At 37.6% G+C, this 24,985-nt stretch overlaps 1 protein-coding gene and 1 long non-coding RNA gene across 3 annotated transcripts in view; one reads left to right on the top strand and one right to left on the bottom strand.

Moving 5' to 3' along the window:
• LOC141480340 (uncharacterized) overlaps positions 1–17,752 on the bottom strand; it is a 51,788-nt gene extending 34,036 nt beyond the window's left edge. Inside the window, exons 1-3 of one of the 2 annotated variants that reach the window (XR_012464276.1) lie at positions 17,169–17,752; positions 16,816–16,910; positions 1,998–10,755 (exon numbers count right to left, since the gene is read on the bottom strand). This is a non-coding gene — a long non-coding RNA (uncharacterized lncRNA). The other variant, XR_012464275.1, reaches the window with a different exon arrangement.
• A 207-nt stretch (positions 17,753–17,959) lies between these two features.
• On the top strand, positions 17,960–24,516 carry LOC141480339 (uncharacterized). Its single transcript, XM_074170252.1, has 2 exons — positions 17,960–23,636; positions 23,934–24,516. The coding sequence occupies exon 1, from the start codon at positions 18,159–18,161 to the stop codon at positions 18,885–18,887; it is 729 nt and encodes a 242-aa protein (XP_074026353.1). The 5' UTR covers positions 17,960–18,158; the 3' UTR covers positions 18,888–23,636; positions 23,934–24,516.
• Positions 24,517–24,985: the final 469 nt, after the last annotated feature.

The raw sequence follows: 24,985 nt of genomic DNA, 5'->3' as shown, positions 1-24,985 counted from the left end.
AATAAAAACGTTTTTTTCGAAATATCTCCGGCAGTAGACATTTTCACGTTGATATCACAGAAATTTTAATAATGGAAGTGTATATGAACCTGTTAACGTTTAAATTAATGAAAAAATTGTCCACATGAAATAAAATGTACACGAAAACCATGGTTGGGAGTAACTTCTATATCTCAAATCAGTACACAAAATCGAAAGATCACAACATATTTAACTGAACTGTGATTTTATACATACTTAATAATATGCAGTTTCGAAAATCAAAAAATGTAGCAAACTGGATTAAAGTTATCAGTGCAACAATTTATAGTTGGTATATGAGTTTATAAATATGTATAAAAATATGAGAGACAACGTTTTTTAATCAGAAAATTATAACAAACAAATCGGATTATAACAGTTGTATTCACACCGAGTTGACAACAATAACAACAAAAATGGCGTCTGTCAAATTGGATCACTATATTTCAGTTCTGTGGTTGAATATTAAAAACCCAATACACTTGGCAACACCGCTGTATACACGATCAATTTTATTGGTCAACAGACACGCGGCCAATTCAAAATCTTACTTCTCGAGTTGTTCTTTTTTCTGCAAATATAAAGAGATCTTGGGACCGATTAGGCTTGATAAGTATAATATACCCCTAACTCGATCAGTCTATAAGCACACCAGGATCCTTTTCAATATCATGAAACTAGCCCGTTGCTGAACCTTGACCAAATGATCTACCTATTTCAATAGCTAACAGCACAAGCGTTTCCTACAAAAGAAAGGAAACAGTTCAAGGTAGATAAGTTTCTACAGCCACAATAAATTTTTGAATGACCATAGCGAACCCTGATGAATGTAACATATGATAATAATAATTCCAGTACCTTTGAGGTGGAAGAGGACAGGCATGCTATCAGTGTGGAATTCGGGATAGGCAAATGTGCAACGGTCCATCTCAAAAGAGCACGAAGCGGGGAATTCGTAGAGGAAACGCAGCTCGTAGATGGAAGCGACTCGCACCATCTGGATGCCGGAGAGACGTATACTTACTTTGGAGTGGAACAACGCCACTCACAAGAGGTAACGGCAAAGAAGAACTGTCTATGCGGAGAGTATCAGCACAAACTCCGACAGATCTGGTCATCGGAACTATTAGGAAAGAACAAAGTCGCTGCTGTAAATATGCTTGTCATTCCAAACTTACTCTACTCGATTGGAGTAGTGAAATGAACCCGAAAGAAGCTGTATGAACTCGACTTAAAGTCCTAAAAATGATGAACTCCATAGAAATTTGCATTCCAAATTTTCCGTTTCACGGTTGCACTTCCCACGACAACAGGCAGACCGTGGAGTTTTGAGTTTGGAGTTTCTACATAATAGAATGGTACTGGGTGTAGCCGGGAAAGTTATCAGGAGTTCGGATATCTTTCTCTGTATGGTCCGCGACGTTTCTCTTTCGATACTGAACGAGGTGATCATATCTCTATCACCGAGTTGGAACCGGTCCAGCGAAAGCCTCTGTAAAAGCCGCAGAGATTACTTCACTCCTACGGCAATACACGGATAAGGGGTCTTCTTTAACAACATCGAAGACTTTGGCTCACCAACGCGCCTGACCTTTGCTTTCCCCAGGTCGAGTGTGCTGAAGTGGGAACTGAAGGGTTCATCATGGCCCGCCAGGATGGTGTCTTCAACAAACCGAATTTCCGCAGTCGCGTGATGAATATATATGTTTCTAAAATAAATTATTTGCTGACTAACAAACAGTGATACGTGTTTATGTCGTTTTTGTTATTAGAGGCATAAACCACCGCACAGTCAAATCTCAAGTTAATCTATGAATTAATGAAATTCCCGACTCAATGATGACACAGAATGAATTGTTTTTTTTATAAAATAATCAGATATAAAAAACTTCATTACACAACCCACCAAAAAAAAATTTTGTTTTGCTGCCGAAAAAAATCAACTGATTTTGGTTAATTCATCCAAAAATACAAACCTTTTCTTTGTATCAGCTCTAGTTTTCGAGATATAACATACTCATCAAATACTTAAATATTCTTACATTTCTGTATATTCCACCACTATAATTGCAATATGTTTATAAACAAACTTAACAAATTCTAAGACGAATGCATACTAATGACTTCTAATTGAAGTGTACTTTTTGGAAATGGCCTTGATAAATTCCTATAAAATCGACTGCATTTCATTGTAAAATTCAGTCTGAACTTGTGTTTCGTTGCAAGAGTTTGTTTTCGACAACTGAAAACCATGGCTTCTACAAGCAGGTGTTGTTGTGTGAATAACCCGAACGTTTTTTGCGAGTTCATTGTAAAGGAAAGTAGAAAACCGGTTTGTGACTTTATAAAAAGGTCATATCAAGCCTATTTTGGTGTTCATTTAGCAGATCAAGATAAATTCTGGGCTCCACATGTAGTGTGCAAAACCTGTCTTGAAAACTTGCGACAGTGGACGAAAGGAAAACGAAAATGTTTGAAGTTAGGTGTTCCAATGGTATGGAGGGAACCAAAAAATCATTTTGACGATTGCTATTTCTGTTTTATGAATATAAAGGGCATTAATCGTATCAATCGACATACGTGGACATATCCTAACCTGCATTCAGCAATAAGACCGATTCCTCATCAGCTTGAGCAGATACCCATTCCAAAATTCAGCAGCCTACCTACGTTACCAGTGGATAATGTCGAAACGTTATCTGAGGAATTACAGACTAATAGATTTGAGGAAGACGACAGTGATTTTGACGGGGATTCAACACGTCCTGAGCGCTTTACTCAGGAAGAGCTAAGCGATCTTTTTAAAGATTTGATCCTTCCAAAGGATTCTTCCGAGTTGCTTGCCTCCAGACTGAAGGAAATAAAACTTCTCCACCCAGACACCAAAATTACATAATACTGTAATAGAGAAAAATATCTTTTGCCTTTTTTTCTCAGCAAGATGATATGGTTTTTTGTAACAATATTGAAGGACTGTCAGAAAAAATGGGTGTATACACCAGTGATCTGGTGTATACTCTAACAGTATATACTCCACAGTTCCAAACGAAGTTTAAAGTGTGTCCTTCTACATAATGGCAAAAAATATGAAAGTATACCAAATGGACATTCTACAAAACTGAAAGAAGAATATAAAACAATCAAAAAAACAGCAAGTATGACCAACATCAGTCGGTGATCTGTGTTGATTTCAAGATGGTGAACTTTCTCCTGGGACAACAAGGTGGCTATACAAAATATCCTTTTTTCCTGTGTCTTTGGGATAGCAGGGCTGAGGACCAACACTGGGGTAGAAGAAAATGGCGTTCTAGAGACGCTTTAGTTCAAGGAGAAGCTGACGTAGTTAACGAAGCATTGGTCGACCGAGAGAAAATAATAATACCTCCGTTACATATAGAACTAGAGCTGATGAAACAATATGTAAAGGCCCTAGACCAGAATCGTCCTTGTTCTAAATACTTGTCCAGCAAATTCCCTGCACTTAGTAAAGAAAAATAGAAAGCCGGAATATTTGATGGGCCTCAGATACGACAACTTATAAAAGATTCGCATTTTAGAGAATCGATGACTGAAATTGGGTGTAATGCATGGTGCTCTTTTGTGAAAGTTGTGGAAAATTTCCTTGGAAACAATAAATCGAAAAATTACCGGGATTTAGTGGAAGAAATGCTCAACGATTTTAACAAACACGGTTGTCATATTAGTATTGAAATTCATTACCTCCACAGCCACTTAGATCGTTTCCCAGAAAATCTTGGTGACCTTAGTGAGGAACAAAGGGAACGCTTCCATCAAGAGATCAAAACGATGAAAGAGAGGTATCAGGTGAGATGGGACACTCACATGATGGCGGAATACTGCTGGAGTCTTCAAAGGGACCGTCCTATCGAAGCCTTTGCAAGAAAATCATATAAAAGAAAGTTTTTAGGTGACGCCGAATAATAACAGATTTGTGCTGCGATGCTGGTTAGGTTACATGAAAAGTTAAGTTTTTTTGACAGATATGTGTGATGATTTGTGTAAGTATATTGTTGTACAATAAATATCTTACTTTTTATTCGTGTTTCGTTTATTTGACGGGTAGCAGCACATCATATATGCAGGTAGTGCTGCGTTAAATTACCCTATATGTTAGAAATGTGATATGTTGTCGTATTTCCTGAAAACGATCTGATTGAGCAAATCTGGTGGCATTTTTTGATTCAGCAGACTCAAATTACCTAGAAACAGTAAAAAAATCCGGCAGCAAACTTTGTGTTTACCAGTGTCATCATTATATGCCCTTAAAATAGAGTGATTATGGCTTATTCCCGAAGCAATTTTGAGCAATACAACATCAATCCTTATCCAATTAAGTACTTCAAATACATATGGCCCTTTATAGCATGTCCTGCGTATTCCGAAAAAAGTACAGATTCAAAATGCAGGGACATAGCGGTTGTCACGGTCCCGGTTGATTATGTTGGCGCGCCCTCGCGAATGTATCGGGGCTTCGGACGATAGGGCCTGACCAGCGCACACTACGGTGAAAAAAAATAATTATAATAATGAGGTGCAGGGATGGCCACTAACACCCTTGGCCTTTGGTGAGTTGCGCCACCACTTACCCGAGCAACTGGTGCAAAACCGAACCGGCAGCCCAGGCGCACCTGGGTAGAAGAACACTATTCTCCCTCCGGTGCCGGCCGTGGATCCACTGGGCTAACCACCCGGTGGACCCAACACTTGGTTCCTAGCAATCGAGGAAGGGGCCCCCACAATCGACCCGCTCGGAGGGGTCAGAGGCAAGGTGGTGGGGCCCATAACGATGATTTGCCTACCGATGACAACCCTAGCATGACAACGGACACTTTGAGTGTACGCATGAGCTAAGAGATAGCCTTATGCATAGCTACGAGAGTAGTGAGCCGGCACGAAGAGGGTAAATTTCGAAGGCCAGATTGCATGTTCTGTGGCGTGAAACACATCCGGAGCATGCCGCCTTTTCCGCTCAAAATCTTAGGGATTACGTATCCTATCTTCGGCGGCAGGGCTATATAGCTCCTCCCCATTCTGCTAACGAAGTGGTAGAAGTGACAGATCTACCACCCGTTGGCACGGCTGGAGAGGAGACTCGCACAGAAAAGGCTGACATCTGGCAAATCAACACCGCCGTGTATAGCGTCGTCCAATCGCTTTCCGAATCGGAAATAGGAAATCCCGGCCTTGCGGTTCCGAAGATTGAACGTCGTGTACACAAGATGAAGGCTAAGATCACCTCGTCGAGACAACACGTGTCTCGTATCCAATGTGTGACGGATTACAGGCTGGCCAACAGGTTCTTCACGCCCGCAGTGCGGCGAATAGCCGCCAATCTACGACGTATCCATCACACTTCAAGTCAAGGCGTGCTGCTGATCACCGAACAGCACTGCCTTGATAGGATACGAATGCTAGTGGCTGCTAAGGAGTCACTAGTGAGGCGAGCGAGAAGTATGGCGGAAAACCTTAGGTTCCGCGAGAAACCTTCTCGCTAATTCCAAGAGCCTCCACGTGTTGTGGATAATCCGCCGACCGCTGATCAGGTGGGATCCTTCTGGAAGGATGTCTATGAACACCCGCATCCACTCAACTTAGACACTCCAGCCCTAGCGCAGTTCGAAAGTTTCAAAAGAGAGCTTCGACAGCCTGAGCTCAATGAACTGCGCAACCCGCAAGCCTTTGTGGGTTCCAAGAACTTTGCTGCTCCAGGCCCAGATGGGCTGAATACTTATTGATGAAAAAAACTACCAAGCACCTACCACCATCTGGCCTGAGTTTTCAACTCATGGCTGGACGGAGAGCAGCCGATTCCGGATTGTCTTGTCGAGGGTCGGACCGTTCTTATCCCCAAAACCGAAAATTTGTCGATTCCTAAGAATTACAGACCGATAACATGTTTGAATTCGTGTTATAAGTTGTTAACAAGCATCTTATACACCCGAATACTCACCGCAGTTGACCGAGTGTTCGAACGGATATATGAGCAGAGAGGGTCGAAGAGAGGAGTCGCTGGATGTTGAGAGAACATGCCTATCGATAGATGTGTAACGCAGGACTCGATACAATACAAGCGTAACTTCTCTATGGCCTGGATCGATTACCGTAAGGCATTTGATACAATTCCGCATGAGCTCATCTTGCATTTGCTCAGATGCCTTGCGGTACCCGACAACATAGTGAAATGCATTGAGCAACTGATACCACTTTGGCGAACTCACTTCACCATAACATCTGGTCAAGCAAGAGTCCAAACAGGGTGGGTCACTTTCAGAAGGGGTGTATTTCAGGGTGATTCTCTCAGTCCCCTTCTCTTCTGCATCTCACTATTGCTATTATCCGTTGCGCTCAGAAATACTCGAGGGTATAACTGTGGCACCCCCGAAAACCGGAGGTCATCCATTTGTTTTATATGGATGATCTTAAACTTTATGCCTCTGGAGAGAAGGATCTCCATCAGTCCTTGGGGGTGGTGGAAGAGTACACGCATGCTATCGGTATAAAATTCAGGATCGACAAATGTGCAATGGTCCATCTCAGAAGGGGAGCATACTAGGACTACGGAGAGGATGTGCAGCACATAGATGGAAGCATCCTACACCATCTGGATCTCGGAGAGACGTATACTTACTTCGGGGTGGAACAACGCCACTCACAAGAGGTAACAGCAGTGAAAAACTCTCTCCGCGGCAAGTATCAGCACAAACTTGGACATATCTGGTCGTCGGAACTGTCGGGGAAGAACAAAGTTGCTGCAACAAATATGATTGCCGTTCCAATCTTAATCTACTCGTTTGGAGTAGTGAACTGGACTCGGAAGGAGCTGTATCAACTCGACGTGAAGACCCGAAAAATGATGCATCTCTATAGGAGTTTGCATCCCAAATCGTCCGTTCCACGGTTGTACTTCCCCCGACAACAGGGAGGCCGTGAACTTTTGAGTTTGGAGTGTCTACATGACAGAATGGTACTGGATACAGCCTGTAAAATTGTCAGGAGTTCGGATCCCCTTCTCTGTATGGTCCGTGAACATGAGAGAGTAGGAATTGGAGCATTTCTCCTTAGGGCAGCTGCCCGAGCAGCTGATGAACTCGGTATAGTTTTCGACTCTGAACAAGGGACTACAACTCTGTCACCGAGTTGGAAACCGTTCAGCAAAAAGCTCAGATAAAAGCCGCAGAGATCACCTCACTCCTGCGGAGACACAAGGATAAGCCAATGCATGGGGTCTTCTTCAACAACTTTGGAGACTTGGGCTTATCAAAGTGCCTGACGTTCGCTTTTCTCAGGTCGAGTGGGCTGAAGTCGGAAACTGAGGGGTTCATCATGGTTTGCCAGGATGGTGTCTTCAACACCTCAGTCTACCGCAGTCGCGTGATGGGTATAGAGGTTCATGACACAAGGTGCAGGGCCTGCCGCGAGGCGCCCGAGATCCTAATGCACTTGCTATCAGCATGTCTAGCATATGCGGTCTCGGCCTATATCCATCTACATAACGCGACCCTAAGAGTGCTATATTACCATCTACGGCACTCTTACGGTATTGACGAGACACCGGTGTTGCCCTACGCTCCGGGGGATATTGAATCCGTTGTGGGGAAAGAGTAGTGCCGAATTTATTGGAACTATTCGTTCCCCAACCTCAGGCTCATACAAGCTAATAAGCTTGATGTAGTCCTTCTCGACTACCAGAGCAAAACAATATTTGTAGTGGAGTTTTCAGCTCCTGGCGAGATGAATATCGTGAGAAAAGAGGAGGAAAAACTGATAAAATATCGAGATTTTCTCTTCGAACTCTGCAGACTCTATCCAGATCACTCTGTCCAGATGGTTGTTCTGATTATTGGAGTCCTTGGTGGAATGATGTCCACTCTACTCTCGAATCTTAAAATCATACCGGCTTGTCGCACTAAGGCAGAAATCTTAGCCGCACAGATGCAGAAGGCTGTCATTCTTGGCCCACTGAGCTTGCTCAGGACACATGATTCTCGGACCCAATGATCACTTACCCCACGGTGTGGGGAGTGGTCATTGGTTGATAATGCTGGCGCGCCCTCCCGAATGTATCGGGGCTTTGGGAGATAGGGCCTGACCAGCGCACACTACGGTGAACAAAAATGTATAATCAGTTTTTTCTATTGCAGTTTTGCTTTGAAAAGAGTTCATCTGAAGAGTCTTTGTTCATTCAGTAGTTTGAGTTTGATCTCTTTTTTGAATTTGTGATAGTTCATTTTTTTTTTCAATAGATAAACCATTTCAACGTTGTACGGCTACACAAGTGAAAGATTCATGAATTGGAAAGACAAAATTTGTGTTATGATGTCAAGTTCTGTGTGCATGACTGTTTAGCTTGAGCTTTTCTGCGAGGTAGATTGGCTCGTTTTGATTTACAATTTTGTGAATTAGAATGTAGAAATGGAAGTTCCCGTTGTTTCTCCATATTGAGCTCAGAATGGCTATTTAGGTACGGCGTAATGTGTATATTGAAGGAGTAACGCATACAGGAGTTTTGAACGTGTTGAATTTGCTTGGCTGTAGATGCAGCAACAGAATGTGTATATACTACATCGACATAGTCGAATAAGCTGAGTATTGAAATTTATGTTTTATACTGGGAGCGATAACATTTTTATAGTTATGTAAGTGTTTCAGTCTCATAGAAGCGATTTTCCGTTTTAGGAAAATGTGTTTGGAGGAAGTTAGGGAGCTATCCAAATAAACGCCTATATTTTTGACTATGTTCACTGGATTTATTATATCATTCGATAATTTCATTTGCATATTTGTTTGTTCTAAATACGAAAGTGCGCTTGAGGTGCCAATGAACAAAACTTTGGATTTACTTCGATTAATTTTCAAGCAGTGGGAGTCAGAATATCTTTTTATCGCCTCTAGGTCTTCGTTTATGTAATTTTCTGCAGTTCTATAATATTTGGGTGTGAATTGAAAAGCCATCTGAGAATCATCAGCGTATTGATGTAACTCGCAATGATGGGTACTACAATTCATGTCAAAAATATAAATTGAGAAAGAAGTGGGCCCCAAAATAGATCCTTGTGGAACTCCTCGTTCAATGATTTCCATAGAGGATCTAACTATACATTCGTTTTTTATTACAGATACACACTGTGATCGAGAATCGAAGTAACTTCTCAACCAGTTGACACTACCAGAGGATAGATCTAGATATCGGAGCTTTGATAACAATACGGGGTGACTCATAGTGTCAAAGGCTTTTGAAAAATCCATAAGTACCAGAGAAGTCATTTTTGGTTTTCAATCGCCATTCTTGCATTATCTACGATATTGATAAGTGCAGTACTTGTACTATGGTTTTTTTTTGAATCCAGATTGTTTCAAGTTGAGTAAAGTATTTGCTTTCAAATAGTTACTGATTTGGGTGTGACCGTGAAGTTCGATGATTTCCGAGATTGCAGGAAGGATGCTGATAGGCCTCAGATCTTTAAAATCTGTTGTTGCGGCTGTTTTTGCTACTGGTGAAATTATAGATTTTTTCCACAATTCAGGATATTCACAAGAATCAATAGAGCAGTTTATTATATCGTTCAAGGCATCTAAACAATGAGGAGTATATAGCATCAAAATTTTTAAGGATATACCATCACAACCTTCAGCATTGGTTTTTATATCATTCATAATTATGCATATCTAAAAAATTTCAATGCTCTTGAAGGTGAAATCTGCATCAGGTACATTTGAATGTTTATGGGTTATATAGTAGTCGATTATATTTGTATCTGGTAAACTAGAGTTACTAGAGCTATTTATAAAATAACTGAAATAAAATCAGTGTATCATGAGTTATTCAGGATGGCTCGTTCTGAATGGAATGGACTGTACAATTTTATAAACTGTTATACGTGGACTATTCAGAAAAATAAGGTGAACGTTCAAATTTCGGGGGCTGTGTACATTTGAATAGAGATTTCAACAGTTTCAGCTGTACAACATGTTTAGTTTATTGGTGAGAGCCTGTGGCATGGATTTTACTTATATATACTCACAGCGAACGGCAGTTTTTTGTCGGGCGGCATTGGGCATGGGTTCAAGACTGAACTAAGTATCATTTGATAGCATAAAAAAATGTTAGGCGCCACTAAAATTTGATTTCATGAAACCCAGAAAACAAATTATTGAGAATGACAGAGCCTTATGAAATGAAAGTCAAAATCTACAACAATTTATTACTACAATGATTTTTGTTTATGGCGTAGTATGATTATAGGACACAATGAGTTATATACAAAATCTGGGACACTACCCAAGATAATTATGGATGAATATGTTTTGTCCATTACATGGATGATGAATAAAAATAATAGGATTTTATACCTTTTAAAGAGCTTCAGAATCAGCTCTGCCTTAGACGGTATATTGGTGGTGGTGAACGTGTATGGTGGATGTGTCAAACAGAGTGCCTGGTGGATTTACTTCCAGCTGAAGTAAAGACTAGATTCAAACACATCAGCTGATATTGGTGGAATCAAATTTGCCTTGCAATGGAACCTGCATTCTAAACACTTCAATAGAGCTATACGTCGGATACATCTACGGAGTTTGGGATACTGCTATGGTTGAAAGTACTGATACTGTTCAATTACAACAGGAAGCTGTTGAACAGGACCTCGTGGTACCCATGCTGGACTTCTTGAAATCAGACTCGAAAAAGGAAACTCCAGTAATGGATAATTTCTCCTTAAATTATAGTGAGTGGAGATCATCAAGCCCCATCGGAAAAACCATGTGAATAATAATATCAATTTGAACAATTCTATTGTACAGTGTCATCCCCAAAGTATGCACCATATGGGAAACTTATTTATTAAGGGTTTTATTAAGTTTTTTTATCCCCTTAAACTGAACATGCACCAACGAAATACAGTAAAACACACGTAATATACGAGAAGCCTTCAAATATTTGATTTTGTGACAAGAGTAAAATACTCTTATTTTCTTATGATGCACTGTTTGGAACCTTTGGTGTTGTGATGAATATTACTGGAGTTTTTTTCCAACACCAAATCGTTATTTTTAACAGCTTGACACGTGTTTCGATCACCTAGTGATCATCTTCGAAGAGGAAGAGGAAGATTTAATCTTCCTCTTTGAAGATGATCACTTGGTGATCGAAACACGTGTCGAGGTGTTGAAAATAACGATTTGGTGTAGGGAAAAAATTCCAGTAATATTCATTTACTCTTATTTTGAAAAATATCGGAAAATGTTATTTCAAAAAGTTGTTCAGCATCGAAAAATACATCTAGATTGGCCATGGCCATCTTACGAAAAAAAAATTTGCTAAAACGATAAATAGACAGCATCCTGTATACGACAGCTCATTTTGAAAGCCTGTAATATTACAAATTACTCAACTATGGTGTTAACAACGGTCAATTTTTTTGAAAAGTAAGTTTATTTTCAGAGTTTTTGGTGCAAAGTTATATTTTTTTTTTGTTAACACCAAAAATTACTCAAAATTGTACAGAATTCTAACAAGAACTTAATATTCAATAATATCAAATTACAAAACATCAAAATGAAAAATATATGTCGGAATGAATTAATTGATTTCCTGGAGATTTTCTTGTCCAAAATAAGTGTTTTTAGTTGAATCTCCAGAAAATCAAAGAGTTTGTTCCGAAATATCAATTTTATTTTGAGGTTTCGTGATCTGATATTATTGAATATTAAGTTCTTGTTAGCATACTGTACAATTTGTGTAATTTTCGGTGTTAACAAAAAATAAAAATAACTGCACCAAAAACTTTGAAAAATGATTTACATTTCAAAAAAATTGACCATGATTAACACCGTAGTTGTGTAATTTGTAATATCACAGACTTGAAATGAACTGTCGTATACAGGATGCTGTCTATTTTTCGTTTTAGCACTATTTTTTTTGTAGTCCGCATTTTAAAAAAATTGGTGAAAAAATAAACCTCCACTTAGATGGCATTGACTTCAAATGTAGATGTATTTTTCAATGAATTTTAATGGAGTTTTTCCCCAACACCGAATAGTTATTTTTAACACCTCGACACGTGTTTCTATCACCAAGTGATCATCTTCAAAGAGGAAGAGGAAGATTTAAGGTGTTAAAAATAACGATTTGGTGTTGGGAAAAAACTCCAGTAATATTCATTACTACACCAAACTTTCCAAACAGTGCATCATAAGTAATTTTCAATGTTGAACATCTTTTTTGAATAACATTACCCGAGATTTTTCAAAATAAGGGTACTTTATTTTTGTCACAAAATCAAATATTTGAAGGCTCCTCGTATATTACGTGTGTTGTCCTGTATTTTGTTAATGCATATTCAATTTTAGGTAATGCAAACACTTTTTTTCAGGAATAACTTTTTGTCGAAAAACCCTTAATAAATAAGTTTCCCATATGGTGCATACTTTGTGGATGACACTGTATAATTCAGATCTCAATTTCAATCTCAATGAAATTTCATTCAGTAGAATATTGGGGGTAAATGAAAAATTACTTTCATTTTCGTGTTTAGAGAATCAACATTCATATAACTATCACGAATTTGAAATATGTAGTCACATAGAAGGGTCATCATCCAGCTAGTAGAAGTCTTTTTTGAGATATGATTTTTTTAGCTTGGCAAGAATTGCACCATGAGTTCTAGTCTTGCTCACAAGATCCTTTCTTTTTTGGTACTTCTGTCAAAGGGCAGCGAAAATTATAATTCAGGGTAAAAAAAGAAAAATATAGAAAAATTTGTAAGAAATAGAGAAACTTTTCTTACACAAAAAGTGACAGATGGTTGTTTTTACTTTTTTCTGTAGTATTTAAAGAAATTTCGTAAAAATTGATTTATTTAAAACAAACTGTTTATTGAATAAATAAAGAAAATATCAGTTGAAAAAAGTTTTTTTTTCGGAATATCAAAGAGAAATAGAAATCATGATGAAAAAAATCGTTCCTTGATATATATTCAGTAGAGAAAAAAAATTGTTGATCAACAAATACGTTTTCAAGCAAATAAAAAAAGTTTTAAGAAACGATTTCATTTCTAAAAATCATAATATTCATCACTGACAAAAATCCCTCCAAAAAAATTTAAAATTTTCAATTTTTTTAAATAAATAGAGCTTAAAATTATGAAAATAATATTTATGTGACTTCAAATAATAAGAATACGAATAAATTTGTATATTGAGGAAAACATATTTTTCATTCATTCATGCTTCAATTGAATTTTTGACTTTTTAACGTCTTTGATTATTAATAAAAAATCAAAATTTTTCAGTTTTTTCAACGGAAATCTTTTTTGAAGGCTTTCAAGAAAAGCTCGAAAAAGTGAACAAAATTTGAGGTTTTTAGTTTAAAAATTATCAGGGTTTTTATCTAATTTCAAAACTTGTGAAAATTAGTTAATTAACTAAAGTATATCTAATAAAATAACCACGGAAAATTTTTTTCCATGGATTTTTGTTTATTCAAGTATGTAGAAGGTTCATGAATTTTTTTTTAATAATGATATTCAATGGGTTAAAATAATTTTTATTGTTCAAAGATCCATATCGGTCAGCGCGTGCGGGACGCATATCGCCCGTTTTTACCACTATTTTCGCCTCTGAATTAAAATAAAAAATATTGGTGATAGAGTTCTGGGAGGTGCAACTTTTTTTTAGTAAATTTCCTCCTCTCCAAGGATCTTTTTTCAAATTTCGAATATTTTTAATATTTTCCGAGATATTTGCAAAAAACCAAACCCCTCCTTTTTTACTAAATTGTTTATAACTTTTGCAATTTTTTCGAGCCCCTCTTGAAATTTTTCAAAAAGTTGCTACAGGTCATTCCGAATCGAATGAGCCCTAGATCATAATTTTCGGTGCCTTTGGACAGAAGTTCCAAAAAAAGGATCTAGTGACCCACAATTTGCGGTATAACTGATTCGGGAGTTGAGTAGTCCAAAATACGCATTCACAGTTATTCCAGAATAATCTATGATAATGAGTATCCAATCCAATAGTAGGTGATTACAAACTCAATCAGGCAAATCAATAATTCTTGTAGGACAGGTGAATTTTGAAAAAACAATTACAATAGAATACCAATTCTGGAAAAAGAGGTAATTTATAGATATGTTGATTATTAGCACAGCCCACAAAAAAATTGTCTTCCTGCCGAAAAAAATCAACTGATTTTGGTTAATTCATCTGTGCTGATTCCAAAAATACAAACCTTTTCTTTGTATCAGTTCTAGTTTTCGAGATATAACACTCATCAAATACTCAAATATTCTTACATTTCTGTATATTCCACCACTTAATTGCAATATGTTTATGAACAAACTCAACAAATTCTAAGACAAATGCATACTAATGACTTCTAATTGAAGTGTACTTATTGAAAATGCACATAACATGAAATTAGCGCTAATTGTTTCTTACCTATTGTCCGATAAGTAAATAGTATTTTCTCGGAAATGGCCTTAATAAATTCTTATAAAGTCGACTGAATTTCATTGTAAAATTTAGTCTGAACTTGAGTTTCGTTGCAAGAGTTTGTTTTTGACAACTGATAACCATGGCTTCTACAAGCAGGCGTTGTTGTGTGAATAACCCGAACGTTTTTTGCTACATATGTCGCGAGTGCATTGTAAAGGAAAGTAGAAAACCAGTTTGTGATTTTATAAAAGGGGCATATCAAGCCTATTTTGGTGTTCATTTAGCAGATCAAGATAAATCCTGGGCTCCACATGTAGTGTGCAAAATCAATGGATTGTTCTCATTGAGATGCTCCGGGGATATAATTGGATTTGCTGACGACACAGCTATACAGGCTGATTCACGGTGGATGGCACATTAGACGTTTCTGGTGAACCAGACAACGGATCACTTTGAAAATTTAATGGAGGGCATATTCGGACATTCTCTAGCCAACTAAAATATTTTCGACGATGCGGTGTTGCCGCTTCTATTAGAAAGCAGTAGCAACTTTGATTTTTCAAAAGGAACACTCTGTATATAATATTATTTTTGGAATCTCCAACAATTGCCCGACAACTTTTCTTGATATTTTCCTATACCTATCTGTTACCGTTTTCGAAATAAAAATTAATTTCAATTTTTTTCTTCGAAAATCATGACTTCAAAAAATGCCGATATCTTTTAGTTAAGAAGTACTATGATATCGAAATTTGGTTTGGAGTTAGGTGATACTTGGACACTTCCCACACGTCAGCCTAATCTCCGTTACTTCAATACAGGGTGGTAAAAAAATACAGTTTTTTCGTTTGCTTGAAAAAGTTGCTGAAATTTGATTATTTCAAATGGAATACCCTGTATGTTATTGAAAATTCGGAAAGCTGCTGAAATTTGCTTTCTTTCTATGTATATCATACCTATACATAACTAGTCAAGTTTCGGACTTATGAACATTTATTTGTGAAAATGTCCCTTCAGAATGGTATTTCCATTCGGTATTTGGTAAGCAGGCCATGATTACTATTTGACAGTAGCGTTGTGACATTCTCCTAATAATATCGACATTTTCGTCACTTCAGAAGTTGCAAATACCTTCAAAACGATGGAACAAAACTATTCAAACGAAGTTCTTATGAATTTGTTTATTATTTTTGGACAGTGTGACAAAATTATCAGCAGAACATATATAAAGTTCAATGAAATGTATCCGAATCTACCGCCAATGAACCTCAAGAAATTTATACGAATTCAGAACAGATATCGGCATTACCTCCGTTACATATTAAACCAGGGCTGATGAAACAATTTGTAAAGGACCTAGACCAGAATCGTCCTTATTTTGAATACTTGTCCAGCAAATTCCCTGCACTTAGTAAAGAAACATTGAAAGCCGAAATATTTGATGGGCCTCAGATACGAAAACTTATAATAAAAGATTCGCATTTTACAGAATCGATGACTGAAATTGAGTGTAATGCATGGTGCTCTTTTGTGAAAGTTGTGGAACATTTTTTTGTAAAAAATAAATCGGACAATTACCAGGATTCAGTGTAAGAAATGCTTAACAATTTTAAGAAACACGGTTGTCATTTAGTATTGAAATTCATTACCTCCACAGCCACTTAGATCGTTTCACAGAAAATCTTGGTGACCTTAGTGAGGAACAAGGGGAACGCTTCCACCAAGATATCGAAATGATTGAAGAGAGGTATCAGGGGAAATGGGACATTCACATGATGGCGGATTACTGCTGGAGTCTTCAAAAGGACCGTCCTTTTGAAGCCTCTGCAAGAAAATCATATAAAAGGAAGTTTTAGGTGACGCCGAATAACAGATTTGTGCTGCGATGCTGGTTAGGTTACATGAGAAGTTAAGTTTTCTTTGGCAGATATGTGTGATGATTTTTGTAAGTTTATTTGATGGGTAGCATCACTACATATATGTAGGTAGTGCTGCGTTAAATTTCCCTATATGTTAGAAATGTGATCCGTTGTCGCTTTTTCTGAAAATGATCTGATGGAGCAAATCTGGTGGCATTTTTGGATTCAGCAGACCCGAATTACCTAGAAACAGTAAAAAAATTCCAGCAGCAAACTGTGTGTTTACCAGTGTGATCAACATAATTATAAATTACCTGTTGTCCTAGAAGTAATAAATGGATCATGAGCCATTGTTAAGAGAGTGAGTAAGTATACGAACCACTCGGAAATTTTTTCTTTAAAAAGACTTGTGAATAATTCAAGTCTAAAATTTTCAAACATGAAACACTTGTACAAAACTCTTGTGTGAAAAATAGATTACCTTGAATGCCACCCATTGGTCCTTGTCAGTAGAAGCATTGACTGTCAACAGAACAGCTGCGAAGAAGGCTACAAGTTTCATTCTGTTTTTTTTCTCTGAAAGTGATCAGTTGAATCAATAATAAATTAAGTAGAAATAACGTTGCTTTTCAAGACTCGTGAGAAGGGATTTTTTTGTCGCAGAGTTATTTTTAATCGTTTTATGGTCGACAAATTGATTGAGTTCATTCGAACTCTAACTCGATATATCATCAAACCTTTCGAAATTAACACACAGGAAAGCATACATGAAGAAAAGTGATAAAAACAATTATTTTGAATCGAAAGAGCCAAGGAATTTTATATCGATCTCACCTTAAACACAGCAGGATGAAACTGTGAGGAAATACCTACTTGAAACTTTTTATATTCATACTCTTTTTTTAAATAATAGCTACTTCAGAATCATCTCAAAGATCAGACAGAGATAACAAAAATCCCCGTAATTCTTCAAAATATTGAAATCTCATGTTAGACGTAGTTTGAATAATTTTTATTTTTCGTTTACTCAGCAAAATTTTGCGCTTACTCATCGATGGATGGATGACGTTGTTCGGAATCATTTTAATAGATAAAAATGCCCAACAAATGAAAATGAACAAAGAAATAGATGAGAGAAGACCAAACAAAATTGTTGCAAAAAGTTGAGTATGTTCCATGACTATAATGTGGCTTTCGAAATGCCCAAAATAAGCAGAAACTGACTATACACAACTAATAATAGTAATAATAATAATAATAAGTAGGGATGACCACTAATACCCATGGCCTTTGGTGAGTTGCGACACCACTTACCCGAGCAACTGGTGCAAAACCGGACCGGCAGCCCAGGCGCACCCGGGAAGGAGAACTTTATTCTCCCTCCGGTGCCGGCCGTGGGTCTACAGGGCTAACCACCCGGTGGACCCAACACTTGGTTCCCAATAATCAAGAAAGGGGCCCCCACAATCGACTCGCTCGGAGGGATCAGAGGCAAGGTGGTGGGGCCCATAACGATGATTTGCCTACTAATGAGAACCTTGGCAATGGAAATGGACGCTTTGAGTGGACGCATGAGCTGAGAGATAGCCTTACGCATTGCTACGAGAGTAGTGAGCCCGCGCGAAGTGGGTACCTGGCGAGATTGCATGCTCTGTGGTGTATCCGGAGCATGCCGCATTTTCCTCCCAAAACCTTAGGGATTACGTATCTTATCTTCGGCGGCAGGGCTATTTAACTCCTTCCCAGCCTGCTAACGAAGTGGTAGAAGTGACAGTTCTACCACCCGTTGGCACGGCTGGAGAGGAGACTCGCATCATACCACCAATGGAGACGACAATCAGAACACTCAGGGCGCTCCACAGGATTAAGCCCCTGAAGCCACAAGAACTGGCTCGTTTGGATGCAGAGGTTCATAGTGTTCTAACAGAAGAGGCTGACATCTGGAAAATCAACACCGCCGTGTATAACGTCGTCCAATTGCTTTCCGAATCGGAAGGACGAAATCCCGGCCTTGCGGTTCGAAAGATTGAAAGGCGTGTACACAAGATGGAGGCTAAGATCACGTCGGCGAGACAACACGCATCTCGTATTCAATGTGTGATGGATTACAGGGCGGCCAATAGGCCTTTCACGCCCGCAGTGCGGCGAATAGTCGCCAATCTACGACGTATCCATCACACTTTAAGGCAAGGCGTGCTGCTGACCACCAAACAGCACTGCCTTGATAGGATACGAATGCTAGTGGCTGCTAAGAAGTCACTAGTGAGGCGAGCAAGAAGTATCGCGGAAAACCTTAGGTTCCTCGAGAAACCTTCTCGCTTATTCCAAGAGCCACCACGTGTTGTGGATAATCCGTCGACCGCTGATCAGGTGGAATCCTTCTGGAAGGATATCTATGAACACCCGCAGCCACTTAAATTAGACACTCCAGCCCTAGCGTTCGAAGCTTTCAACAGAGAGCTTCGACAGCCTGACCTCAATGAACTGCGCAACCCGATAACCCCGGATGACGTTCGAAGAGCCCTTGTTGGTTCCAAGAACTTTGCTGCTTAGTAGTGTAACAAAGAGACTTCTGGCTCAAAATCCCATGTATTTTCTTATGGAGCTAAACTTTTTGCAATTTTTGGTTCAAACAGGAGTGGGGGTAACCTATCAGCGTCATCGAAATCAACGCAGGATGGAACGAGTATCGTAGCGATTCAAGCATGGAACTCCGCCCCTCGGCCCCCTTGGTACTTCAAATAACCTATCGGCCCCCTTAGTACTCCACATCACCGCTCAGGCCTTCTTGGTACCCCACCTAACCCCTCGGCCCCCATGTCACGTTCCAGTCACGTGATTTTAAATAAAGTAAGTTTATAGTTATGGGATTCGAACCTGGGTCGTCCGCGCCGTAGACATTGTCCTTAGCCTCTACACCATCGTAAGATATTGAAGTTAACTGCGAATGTTGGGTATTCATAGCGTTAGTTTTGTCGGGACCGAAATTGACTCATTCATTATACCTGACAGCATTTTTATTTTTGATTTCCGTAGAATGTAATCGTCATTATCATATTGAAGATAGGAAAATATACTTAGATTTGGAAATAATTAATATTTCATGTAAAGATGTGTATGTGTGTGTAAGAGCGAGAGGCGCGTGTGACGTAATCGACGCAAAGAGAGATGGAGATTGAGGTTTTACCGGTTGCTAGTGCAAGCAGGTGTTGCCAGTTGTACAATAAATCAATGTTTATGGAGTAATGTAGCGTTGCCGGTTTGTAAATTAAGTTATAGAACACACAGAGTCATCTATGAGTCACTAGCTGAACTATCTATTGGTTGAAGAAGGACACTGTAAACACTAGACTCATAAGACTATACTTAGATTTGGGAAATAATTAATATTTCATGTAAATATGTGTATGTGTGTGTAAGAGCGAGAGGCGCGTGTGACGTAATCGAAGCACAAATTTACGTAGCTTTGCGTATATTGAGAGATTCATTTGAATAATTTATCGTACAGAATTGTTTCATGTCCTGTTATCAGTAACCGCACAAAAATAGGCGCTCGATTCATCGATACAAAAGTATATGGAAACACCAAAGTTATAGAACACACAGAGTGATCTATGAGTCACTAGCTGAACTATCTATTGGTTGAAGAAGGACACTGTAAACACTGGACTCATAAGACTGCATCTGTCAAATGTCAATACATGCCAGCATGGCAGGTTCGGCGTTGCCAGTTGTACAATAAATCATTGTTTATGGGGCAATGTAGCGTTACCGGTTTTGGAATTGATCGTGAACTACTCGACGAAAATTGGAAGCGCGAAAGTGATATATTAATAATAATGAATCAGATTTAAGAAAAAACATTACAGATTAATGAGGCTGTATCGTTTCAAAGTGTGATCCCTCAGTGTTACAAGGTATTTCAAAATACATCATTGAAAACAAACATGACGTCGAAGTGTACAGAGTGCGTCAAAATACATCATTCAAGGAAGAACATAACAGTTCCACGAGGCTGTAAGTTTTCAACGTGCGATCTCTCAATGTGTATAAGGTATCTCAAAATACACCATTGAAAAATGAATATGACGTCGAAGTGTACAGGGTGCGTCAAAATATATCATTTAAGGAAAAAAACATGTCGATTTGAAATATGATATTAATGTGTATACAAACATGTCGATTCAACAGAAGTCTAGCGTTCGAACATGTCGAAAGTCTCGTATCTTTGTTAACCAAGTTAGCATAAGCTGGAGAAAGAGGAGATCCATAAGTGTCGAGAGGTTGAGCGTTGTGGACTCAACGTGAGGGCAATGGGGGAGCGAAGTATTCGACAATGACATTTCAAAATACGTTGTTTTCCATGCGTTTTCGATCGTTTTTCGTGCGTTTACGATCGTTTTTCGTGCGTTTTCGACCGTTTTGCGTGCGTTCATTCGTTATCGTTTCATCGTTACTGTCGTAACGGTTTTTTGTGTTTCAATATGGCAGTCATTTATCATTTAACGCGTTTCGCTAATCAAGTTGGCATCATTAGGAAATGACTAACGTCCATGCTTTGTCATATGAAGATTCATTTTGCGAATTTTCGTGCATTTACGATCGTTTTTCGTGCGTTTACGAACGTTTTTCGTGCGTTTTCGACCGTTTTCCGTGCGTTTTCGACCGTTTTCCGTGCGTTCATTCGTTACCGTTTCATCGTTATTGTCGTAACGGTTTTTCGTGTTTCAATATGACAGTCATTTATCATTTAACGCGTTTCGCTAACCAAGTTAGCATCATCAGGAAATGATTAACCTCCATGCTTTGTCATATGATGATTCATTTTGCGAATTTTCAGACTCTTGAACGAAACCTTGTGGAACACCCAACCTAACTTCTGTTACAGAGTAGTGTCGGTCAGCCAATCAGAATGGAGAAATCAAATATCGCTCGATTGATTGTGCTAGATGAAATTGAACTGGAGAATGAGGGTCGAATAATAATAATAATAGTGATAAAACATTAAAAGCTTGAAAGTGACGTAGTCAGCGTGATAGGTGGTGGCGTGTGTGATAATGAATGAGTTATTATAAAGAATAATAGCGCAACTGTCAGAAGGGCACTGAGTTGTATATTTACTAATAATGATCAGATCGTCGCATACGGCATGTCAAATGAAAGGATAAGAAATGGAGAATTCGTCGACAGAGAAAAAACAAATATGGCGTAATGAATATAATATCCAACGCCTAATGTGAAATAACATAGGAAGAATTGCAAATTCAACAAAAATCACTGAAAAAAACTAGTAATTAAAAATTGTTGGGTTATGAACAACTATAAGTTTATTCCAATTGCAGAAGCTTGATTCAAAACGCAGAATTTATTGACAAAGAAAATGAAAAAAATCATTGGATACTGAAACATATGATATATTTGGATTCCTTAGGGTGAGAAGATTTCGAATCCATCAAAAAACGACCACTTCCGGTTTCCACTTCCGGTCCTCCGATTTCGATGATTTCAACATCAATGGATTCGTTTAGATGTCATGAAACATAATTAATCATTTGTCGAAGCCAAAAGGGCCTTATAACCTATTTTCATTATACTAGCAGCAACAGTGGGTACTCATTTCAAATGATTTCATTTGTAGATTATGAAAAGTATAATATCGAGCATCTAATGTGAAATAGCATAGAAAGAATTGCACATTTAAAGAAAATCATTGAACATATTTGAAATTAAAAGTTGTTGGGTTATGAACAACTACGAGTGTAATGTAATTGCAAAAGTTTCATTCAAAACACATAATTTGTTGACAAAAAAATGAAATAATCATCGTATACTGAAACATATGGTATTTTTGGATTCCGTAGGGTGAGAAGGTTTCGAATCCGTCAAAAACAGGTCACTTCCGGTTTTCACTTCCGGTCGTCCGATGATTTTGACATCAATGGATTCATTTAGATGTCAAAAAACATAGTTAATAATTTTACGAAGCCAAAAGGACCTCATAACCTATTTTCGCTATACTAGTCGCAACAGGTCGATGTGGGTACTCATTTCAAATGATTTAATGTGTAGACAATGAAAAATATAATATCGAGCGCCTAATGTGAAACAGCATAGGAAGAATTGCAAAGAGAATCATTGAAAAAACTTCGGATCGCCACGTACATCATGTCAAATGAAAGAAGAAAAATTGCAGAATTCATCTATAAAGAAAAAACAAATATGGTGCAACATGTCAGAAGGGCACTAACCCACATCTTCATTAATGATAACTGAATCTCAACGTGCAGCAAATCAAATGAAAGGAAAACGAATGCAGAATTCATCAACAGAGAAAAAAAAAACCGAGACGATGCCAAGAGGGCACAAAGTTGTATCTTCACCAATAATAGTCGCATCATCACATGTAGCACTTCAAATAAAATGGGGAAAAAAAGCAGAATTCATGTGTTTGTTGCGCTATTCAAATCCAAGGTGACATGGATCAATGTCAACGCTGAATATGCATATAACAAAGACTCTTTGATTTTCTTTTGTTTCATTTCAGAATATGTCATCACTAATTTTTATATTCAAACCCAAAGTGAAATTGATCACTGTCAATGTCGAATCTACATCTGGAGATATGCAGTTCTCAAAGCGACGAAACAAAGGCTCTTTGTTTCATTTTAAAATATGTCATCACTTATTTTACTATAAATACGTCATGCATGGCGAAATGAGTTAGTTGCATCCGTTGAAAGTGATACCAGTGACAAGTGCACCGATTCTATTTGAAAGTAAGTGTTTTAGGTTTGACTCTTTCCTCAGATGAATTTATTCAAATGGAATTTAATTGAAAATTGGTGAGAATTGTTGAATCATTTGATTTCCAAAATTTGTTTCGATATATATATGTTGGATGATATCAGTCAAATGTTTTACATGTCGTGGTTTGTTTGAGATAGTATTCGCATATATTGTGAATCAAAACATAAAGCTTTCATTTTTTATTTTTCACAGATGGATTTACAAAAGTTGAATGCAAGTTCGATCGTGAAGAGAAAGCCAAGTATCAAAGTAGCAGATTTGCCTGTGGAGATGCCGCAGAGGATATTCACTGCCAAAATCGTGAAAGGAAAATTGGTGAGGCGGTCTTGTTAGATTTGGGAGATAAAGTATCATTTCTGCCCCACCGAGTGACGGAGGCGTATCGTCCTCACTTAGAAGAATTTTCATTAGGAAAATACGCTATTGTGTTCAAAGGGTTAATGGACATTAGGAAACCGAATCTTGTCATTTCATTTGAAATTGTACGAAATTAAGGTTAGTACTGTTTCCAATTTTATAGGCAAAGAGTTTTTGGGTGTATACAATATTTTTCATTCGGGTCAAAAATTCTCACTCACAGATATGATCCGCATAAAGTAGTGTTTTCATACAATATATTTTCTTCACTTAGTACGTGCAGAATATGTGTTTTAAATTCTTTATTTTGGATGACACTTGATTTTTTATTTTCATTATAAGTGTAGCAATTACTTCATGAAAGACATTACCCTCTCTGTTGGCAAAAAAATTTTTTTAGTGTATGTTTTTATTGAAAAATCGAATTTATTTCAGAATAATACATCAACGTGTGCAGTATCAGTCAGAGTCAACTCAACAACAACATTCAAAACCGTCATAGCAACCTTTCCAGAACGAGATTCAAATCTCAGCAGTTTCCATTTTTTTCAGTCTATAGTTGCACATTATGAGGCTAGAATTTGTCGATATTCAGTGATTTGTTGGACAAACTGCGTCTATTCAATATATAGGTACACAACCGTAATGAATTTGGAAGACTTTGAAGATTCATCGTGGTGTGTTCCAAAATTCAAGAAAAACACGCCGTTCTGTATGGGTCATTTCAAAGGAAATTTGTTCAGCTGCAGTCTCAATAACGTTGATATTTTATATAAATGGCTTCATAATATACTACCAAAATAAATAAAATACATATCACACACATCTTTTTTTGAAAATTAAAACTTATCTTATACAGGGAAAGTTGTCAAAAATATGCAATAACAAAAAATTATATACCAGATTTTATAGAGATGAAGAAACATCATATTGAAAGATACTAAGTTGACAAAAACAGGATATTTTAGAAATAAAGGAAATAAGTTTGTCTGTCATTTTAAATTCTGATTCGTTGGGTCGATTTAACAAAAAGTGGTATTTTATGTCTTGAATTTTATTCAGGACATTATTATAGATGATTGACATTTGTCATTAAATTTCAAGTGTGATATTTATAAATTCATTTCGTATTGTAGTTTTTTCGAAATTCCCATTCAAAATAGCATCCTTTGATATAGATACCACCGGACGAGTCTATTATGTGTAGATAACCTGAGTTTTAATTTTTCGGAGTTCTGAGTTCTTGTACATATAAACATAACAAAGTAACGATACAGACAAATATGAAAAATCGTCATAAAATAATTCAAATCCATTCAAGTGAATACATGAATTGAAAGATATTTTAACCTCAACTTCGATATTCTGAAACAAAAACACACAGTATTCACAATTCCATCTTTCGTTATTCCAAGTTCATAGTCATCAAAATTGATACGATTATAATATATGTAGGAATATAAAACTATCTTCAAATACAGTTGCAT

This window comes from Leptinotarsa decemlineata, unplaced genomic scaffold, assembly GCF_025532065.1.
Source record: "Leptinotarsa decemlineata unplaced genomic scaffold, Ldec_3_MD MMD2_P_RNA_scaffold_7, whole genome shotgun sequence".
In the NCBI taxonomy this organism is placed as follows: domain Eukaryota; kingdom Metazoa; phylum Arthropoda; class Insecta; order Coleoptera; family Chrysomelidae; genus Leptinotarsa; species Leptinotarsa decemlineata.
Note: the sequence above shows the minus strand (reverse complement) of the source record. Positions and strands in the feature narration are given on the sequence as shown.

Coding starts and splice junctions, on each gene's coding strand:
- LOC141480339 (XM_074170252.1), top strand. CDS start 18,159: ATGGAGACGACAATCAGAACACTCAGGGCGCTCCACAGGATTAAGCCC.